This window comes from Oncorhynchus nerka, linkage group LG18 (assembly GCF_034236695.1).
Source record: "Oncorhynchus nerka isolate Pitt River linkage group LG18, Oner_Uvic_2.0, whole genome shotgun sequence".
Lineage (NCBI taxonomy): Eukaryota > Metazoa > Chordata > Actinopteri > Salmoniformes > Salmonidae > Oncorhynchus > Oncorhynchus nerka.
Genome location: NC_088413.1, coordinates 25,188,727 through 25,197,085, shown reverse-complemented (window position 1 = coordinate 25,197,085; position 8,359 = coordinate 25,188,727). Strand labels below are relative to the sequence as shown.

General features: G+C 43.4%; 1 protein-coding gene across 1 annotated transcript in view; it reads left to right on the top strand.

Annotated features, from left to right (window-relative positions):
- The first annotated feature begins 472 nt into the window (after positions 1–472).
- The window catches only part of zgc:154142 (uncharacterized protein LOC555481 homolog), a 58,378-nt gene continuing 50,491 nt past the window's right edge, over positions 473–8,359 (top strand). The window contains 2 exon segments of the mRNA XM_065003322.1: positions 473–700; positions 4,912–5,056. Coding sequence (XP_064859394.1) covers positions 550–700; positions 4,912–5,056 — 296 coding nt within the window. The 5' untranslated portion in view covers positions 473–549.

Here is an 8,359-nt window from a genome sequence, read left to right as displayed (position 1 = left end):
AACTCAACTCTGGAACTCAAAGCCAGTTCCACTGTGTTTTTTTCAATGTTGTGCTCTAATCAGGGACTGATTTAGACCTGAGACACCAGGTGGGTACAATTAATGATCAGGTAGAACAGAAATGCAGCAGGCTCTGTACCTCATAGGGTCAGAGTTGAATACCCCTGCTATAGGCTATACTGTACAACAGTGGGTATAACGGTTCTGTAGTAGCCTACAACAGGCTAAGTTATAGGTGAGAGGTAAAAAATGTACCATTGCCCCTACTGAAGCTATGTACAGTATCCTAATGGTTTTATTTGAGACTCAAAATGACATCAACTAATTTACCTTATGAACACAAAAACACGTTTTACAACATGTTCAAAAATCCTAAACAGTCAAAAGGTCTCCGGCACAGACACGCTCCGTGTCCCTTGTCCAGGTTCAGGAGAGTCCAAGGTACAGCCAGTCTAGCAAAGGTCGAACCAGACCGTGAGACGCTGGTGCACCAGAGGCAAAGCACATTTGCTCCACACCTGCACATCTCCACCACTGTGAACAGAGAGCATGGAGGAAGACCTACAGAAGAGGCCCACGTCCAGGGGTCTGAGTACCCTGGAGAAGAGCCTGACACTACTGTTTGTGGCTCTGACTGGCGCCTGCATCGGACTGGTGGTCATCTACTTCACTGACAAGAACAGCGTCTCCACTGATGAAGGTGAGTAGTGTACTACCTGTATGTTTAAATGGAGGGAAGGGAAAGGGGGATACCTAGTTAGTTGCACAACTAAATGCATTAAACCCGAAATGGGTCTTCCACATTTAACCCAACCCTTCTGAATCAGAGAGGAGCGGGGGGCTGCCTTAATCGATATACACGTCATCGGTGCCCGGGGAGAAGTTGTTGTTGGAGGTTAACTGTCTTACACAAGGGCAGAAATGCAGATTTTTTTCATCTTTTCGGCTCAGGGGTTGGAACCAGCAACCTTTCGGTTACTGACCCAATTCTCTTAACTGCTAGGCTACCTGGTGGTGAGCTGCTATATACTTTAAACACATTCATGTAGGCCAGATGATTAGTACTACTGTATTTACTGTAAACACTTAGGAGTTGGACTATCCCTCTAAACTTCATCACTGTCAAGGAGGTGTGTGAGTACAAAACTTGAAACACTTCAATCAAATGAAGGTTTATAGCTCTACTCACACCAGAAAGTTCAATGCCTCTCAGCAGGACTATGAAACAGTGATTTATGGACCCGTGTGATTTATGGACCATTATACATTTACCATAATACCAGGCTTAGCTAAGCGCCTGGGGAGTGGGTGGGTAATGGCTGTCGGTTAATTGGGTGAGTTTGCTGACAAGAAGATGAAAAGTGATGTTTTGTTGTCTATTTTTTATTTAAATTTCCATCACTGTACATTGTGCTCTTAATGTATCTCTGTCTCTGACAGATGTTTTATTATTTAGGATTAAATTAAGCCACACTTTCATATCAGCAATAAATGATAAGTATAGAAGAATGATCTGAGTCATTGTATATCGCAATAACAAACCAACAGCATTCATTGCTACAGTAATAATGGCATTGAATACTTCTGGCATTGAATGTGCCTCCATTCTGGGTACAGGGCGAGACAGAGAGTTATATTCTAAGGGGGTTCTGTGTCTTTGTGGTACCTTTGTGATGTGAGTCACAGTGACGTCCCCTGCCACTGGCCTCACAGTGTGGCAGACAGACAGTCCGAGCTGAGACCCAGCTGTGGAGGAACAGAACGACAACAAAAGGCAAAGGTTCCCTCTAACGTTGAGGAACGTCTATAGACAAACCTCCTGCGAACCTTTAGGGATATCTGAAATTGGTCCCCTTAGACATTGGCAATTGGTCTCACCACTGGATACTGATGCAGTGACGCGGTTCCAAGCACTGTTATGGATTGCTGGACGTATTTTTCATATAGTGTCACTCTGTCACCATAGAAAGCATGACAAATACGCCTCAATTTGTCACGTCTGCATTTTTTCCATGAGTCATTCTATTTCATCTATATAAACAGCCAATCAAATCATCTGAGTTAAAATGTGATATAACATGCATGTTGTTTTGGCTTCTGACAAGGTGTCAATGATGATCTATTTATCATATAATAGAGTCCACCTATCTGCAATATATCTTGGTGCCTTTTTACACTTCTGTGCTGGTTCCCAAAAAATACAGCCTCCCCCCCCCTAAAAAAATGCATTTAAATCATGTAAAAATATATGATGTTATTAACACTGTCCCACGCTACCTTGGCTCGGTTAGCCAAATCAGTCATATCGTACCTAAGAATAATGGCTGTCATCCATTTCTATGAGTGAGACTGTCTTAGGAGACACGGCTGACTCCAGAGACAGCACTCACACAATACACTGGTCTAGTATAATGCAAATACTCTCACTCTCTTTCTCTCTATTTCTCTCTCTCTCTCTCTCTCTCTCTCTCTCTCTCTCTCTCTCCCTTTTATATCCTTTCTCCTTTTATTCGTCCTTTAAATCCCTTATTCAATAAACCTTGCCCAGGAATAATGTCTGCACTTTGAAGTGATGGTCATATTGAAAGGCTTAAAAAACTGTATAGCTTCTGTCTACATTGTACAGAGCATTCGGGAAAAGTATTCAGACCTCTTGACTTTTTTCCACATTTTGTTACCTTACAGCCTTATTCTAAAATGTATTAAAAAACATTTATCATCAATCTAAACACAATACCCCATAATGACAAAGCAAAAAAAGGTTTTTAGAAATGTTTGCAAATTTATGCAAAAATATACAACTGAAAATATCACATTTACATAAGTATTCAGACCCTTCTTCAGTACTTTGTTGAAGCACTTTTGGCAGCGATTACGGCCTTGAGTCTTATTGGGTATGATGCTACAAGCTTAGCATACCTGTATTTGGGAGTTTCTCCCATTCTTCTCTGCAAGCTCTGTTAGCTTGGATGGGAGTGTCGCTGCACAGCTATTTTAAGGTCTCTCCATTTTAGATCAGGTTTTAGATCAGGTTCAAGTCCGGGCTCTGGCAGGGCCACTCAAGGACATTCAGAGACATGTCCTGAAACTACTCCTGTGTTGTCTTGGCTGTATACTTAGGTCGTTATACAGGTCGTTGTCCTGTTGGAAGGTGAATCTTCACCCCAGTCTGAGTTCCTGAAGCTCTGGAGCAGGTTTTCATCAAGGATCTATCTCTCTGTACTTTGCTCCGTTCATCCTTCCCTCAATCCTAACTAGTCTCCCAGTCCCTGCTGCTAAAAAACATCCCCACAGCATGATGCTGCCACCACCATGCTTCCTGTAGGGATGGTGCCCAGTTCTTCCAGAGCGTGGCGCTTGGCATTTCAGGCCAAAGAGTTACATCTTGGTTTCATCAGACCAGAGAATCTTGTTTCTCATGGTCTGAGAGTCTAGGTGCCTTTTGGCAAACTCAAGCAGGCTGTCATGTGCCTTTTACTGATGGTGGCTTCCGTCTGGCCCTCCACCATGAAAGTCTGATTGGCAGAGTGCTGCAGAGATGGTTGTCCTTCAGGAAGTTTCTCCCATCTCCACAGAGGAACTCTGTAGCTCTGTCAGAGTGACCAGCGGGTTCTTGCCACCTCCCTGACCGAAGCCTTCTCGGGCGGCCAGATCTAGGAAGAGTCTTGGTGGTTCCAAACTGCTTCAACAAAAGTGCCTTCCCCACAAAGTGCTGAATCCTTATGTGAATGTGAATGTTTTTAATCTAAAAAACTGTTTTTGCTTTGTCATTATGGGGAATTGTGTGTATACATGTGTGTATAAAATGTGTATACATTTTTAAATAAGGCTGTAACATAATAAAATGTGGAAAAAGTTGAGGTCTGAATACTGAATGCACTGTATATACACCACTAGTCAACATACGGATAGATATATGTGTACAAACATTAGGAACACCTGCTCTTTCCATGACATAGTCTGACCAGGTGATCCAGGTAGAAAGCTATGATCCCTTATAAGCTAGATCCATTATAGTCACTTGTTAAATCCACTTCAATCAGTGTAGATGAAGGGAAGCATTTTTAAGCCTTGTGACATTTGAGACATGAATTTTTGTATGTGTGCCATTCAGATGGTGAATGGGCAAGACAAAATATTTAAGTGCTTAACTGAACAGGGAATGGTAGTAGGTGCCAGGCCCACTGGTTTGAAGTGTGTCAAGAACTGCAACGCTGCTGGGATTTTCCACGCTCAACAGTTTCCCGTGTGTATCAAGAATGGTCCACCACCCAAAGGACATCCAGCCAACATCCAGTCAACATGGACCAGCATCCCTGTGGAACGATTTTGACACCTTGTAGAGTCCATGCCCCGAAGAATTGAGGCTGTTCTGAGGACAAAAAGAAGGGGTACAACTCAATATTAGCAAGGTGTTCTTAATATTTTATACACTCAGTGTATATGTGTGCAAATTATATTTAAAAAACTTGTACTGTATTGGTTGTATAGGGTAGTTGCTGACCATGTTGTCATTGGCCATATCATTGTATGAGGGTATGTTATTGCTGTATGTTAATGCTTTAATTACCAATTACCATTTGCTTTTGTTTAATGGGACTGGTGAAGCAATCTTTAATTCGAATACTCTTATTAACGTAAGTAGTGCCACTATATCATCAAACAGTCTGTCCCAGCAGGATGTTCCATAATGACATTGTGTTACTCTTCCATGTTATACATAACAGCCCAATAACAAGGGTTCTAATCAAAACGAATTATTCTGCCAACATTACCCAGAGCTGTTCCCCTGCAGCTGACACATCAACTGAATGTTCATGTAATCAATTGTGTGTGTGTGTGTGTGTGTGTGTGTGTGTGTGTGTGTGTGCGTGCGTGCGTGCGTGCGTGCGTGTTTGTGTGTGGGACAAGAGGTCAATTCAGGATGCGGGGGTCCTCAGGCACTCAAGGGCCCGTCGGGGGAGTTCACCAGCATGAATCACCCCAGTAGCTACGACAACGGCATGAGCTGCAGCTGGCACATCACTGTGGACCCAGGCATGGTAAGTACCACAATGCAACACATTCAAAACACTGAGATTTTTATACAGTAACCTCTTTTCCTTTTACTGTGCTCTTTCCTTCAAACAAACACACTGAACAAAAATATAGATACAATATTCAACCATTTCTACGATTTTACTGAGTTACAGTTCATATAAGGATATCAGTCAATTGAAATAAATTCATTAGGCCCTAATCTATGGATTCCACACTTTAAAAAAGGTTGGGGTGTGGATCAGAAAACCAGTCAGTATCTGGTGTGACCACCATCTCCTTCACATTGAGTTGATCAGGCTGTTGATTGTGGTCTGTGGAATGTTGTCCCACCCCTCTTCAATGACTGTGCGAAGTTGCTGGATATTGTCGGGAACTGGAACATGCTGTCGTACACGTTGATCCAGAGCATTCCAAACATGCTCAATGGGTGACATGTCTGGTGAGTATGCAGGTCATGGAAGAACTGGGACATTTTCAGCTTCCAGGAATTGTGTACAGATTTTTGCAACATGTAGCTATGCATTATCATGCTGAAACGTGAGGTAATGTCGGCAGATGAATGGCATGATATTGGGCCTCAGGATCTCATCACGGTATCTGTGTGCATTCAAATTTCCATTGATAAAATTCAATTGTGTTCGTTGTCTGAAGCTCATGCCTGCCCATACCATAACTCCACCACCACCATGCTCATCCACACAACGCTATATATGTTGTCTTCCATCTGCCCGGTACAGTTGGAACCCGGGATTCGTCTGTTTAGAGCACACTACTCCAGTGTGCCAGTGGCCATTGAAGGTGAGCATTTGCCCACTGAAGTTGGGTACGACACCAAACTGCAGTAAGGTCAAGACCCTGGTGAGGATGACGAACACTCAGATGAGCTTCCTGAGATGCTATCTGACAGTTATTGCAGAAATGATTCGGTTGTGCAAACCCACAGTTCCATCAGCTGTCCGGGTGGCTGGTCTAAGACGATCCCACGGGTGAAGAAGCCGGATGTGAAGGTTTATTTTATTTATTTATTTCACCTTTATTTAACCAGGTAGGCTAGTTGAGAACAAGTTCTCATTTGCAACTGCGACCTGGCCAAGATAAAGCAAAGCAGTTCGACACATACAACAAGCAGAGTTACACATGGAATAAACAAACATACAATCAATAATACAGGAAAATATATATACAGCATGTAAATAGGCCATGGTGGCAAAGTAATTACAATATAGCAATTAAACACTGGAATGGTAGGATGTGCAGTGGATGAATGTGCAAGTTGAGATACTGGGGTGCAAAGGAGCAAGATAAATAAATAAATACAATATGGGGATGAGGTAGATTGGATGGGCTATTTACAGATAGGCTATGTACAGGTGCAGTGATCTGTGAGCTGCTCTGACAGCTGGTGCTTAAAGCTAGTGAGGGAGGTAAGAGTCTCCAGCTTCAGAGATGTGTGCAATCGTTCCACTCATTGGCAGCAGAGAACTGGAAGGAGTTGCAGCCAAAGGAAGAATTGGCTTTGGGGGTAACCAGTGAGATATACCTGCTGGAGTGCGTGCTACGGGTGGGTGCTGCCATGGTGACCAGTGAGCTGAGATAAGGCAGGGCTTTACCTAGCAGAGACTCATAGATGACCTGAGCCAGTGGGTTTGGCGACGAGTATGAAGCGAGGGCCAGCCAACGAGCATACAGGTCACAGTGGTGGGTAGTATATGGGGCTTTGGTGACAAAATGGATGGCACTGTGATAGACTGCATCCAATTTGTTGAGTAGAGTGTTGGAGGCTATTTTGTAAATGACATTGCCGAAGTCGAGGATCGGTAGGATGGTCAGTTTTACGAGGGTATGTTTGGCAGCATGAGTGAAGGATGCTTTGTTGCGAAATAGGAAGCCGATTCTAGATTTAATTTTGGATTGGAGATGTTTAATGTGAGTCTGAAAGGAGAGTTTACAGTCTAACCAGACACCTAGGTATTTGTAGTTGTCCACATATTCTAAATTAGAACCGTCCAGAGTAGTGATGCTGGACGGGTGGGCAGCGATCTGTTGAAGAGCACGCATTTAGTTTTACTTGCGTTTAAGGGCAGTTGGAGGCCACGGAAGGAGAGTTGTACGGCATTGAAGCTCATCTGGAGGTTCGTTAACACAGTCTCTAACGAAGGGCCAGAGGTATACAGAATGATGTCGTCTGTGTAGAGGTTTATCAAAGAATCACCAGCAGCGAGAGCGTCATCATTGATGTATACAGAGAAGAGAGTCGGCCCGAGAATTGAACCCTGTGGCACCCCATAGAGGCTGCCAGAGGTCCGGACAACAGGCCCTCCGATTTGACATCCTGAACTCTATCGGAGAAGTAGGTGGTGAACCAAGCGAGGCAATCATTTGAGAAACCAAGGCTGTTGAGTCTGCCAATAAGAATGTTGTGATTGACAGAGTCGAAAGCCTTAGCCAGGTCGATGAATACGGCTGCACAGTAATGTCTCTTATCGATGGCGGTTATGATATCGTTTAGGACCTTGAGCGTGGCTGAGGTGCACCCATGACCAGCTCTGAAACCAGATTGCATAGAGGAGAAGGTACGGTGAGATTCGAAATGGTCGGTGATCTGTTTGTTAACTTGGCTTTCAAAGACCTCAGAAAGGCAGGGTAGAATAGATATAGGCTGTAGCAGTTTGGGTCAAGAGTGTCTCCCCCTTTGAAGAGGGGGATGACCGCGGCAGATTTCTAATCTATGGGAATCTCAGACGATACAAAAGACAGGTTGAACAGGCTAGTGATAGGGGTTGCAACAATTTTGGCAGATCATTTTAGAAAGAGAGGGTCCAGATTGTCTAGCCCGGCTGATTTGTAGAGGTACGTGGTTACATGTGGTCTGCAGTTGTGAGTCAGGTTGGATGTACTGCCAAATTTTCTAAAGCAGAGAAATGAACATTACATTCTCTGGCAACAGCTCTGGTGAACATTCCTGCAGTCAGCATGCCAATTGTATTGTGTTGTGTGACAAAACTGCACATTTTAGAGTGTATTTTTCTTGTCCCCAGCACTAGGTGCACCTGTGTAATGATCATGCTGATTAATCAACTTTTATATTCCACACTGATCAGGTGGATGGATTATCTTGGCAAATAAGAAATGCTCAGTAACAGGGATGTAAACAAATTTGTTCACCAAATTTGAGAGAAATAAGCTTTTTGTGAGTATGGAACATTTCTGGGACCTTTTATTTCAGCTCATGAAACATGGGTCCAACAATTAACATGTTTTTGTATACATGTCAAAACTCAACTAAGTCTCATAGGCTCTGTTCAAATGTCATTGACTA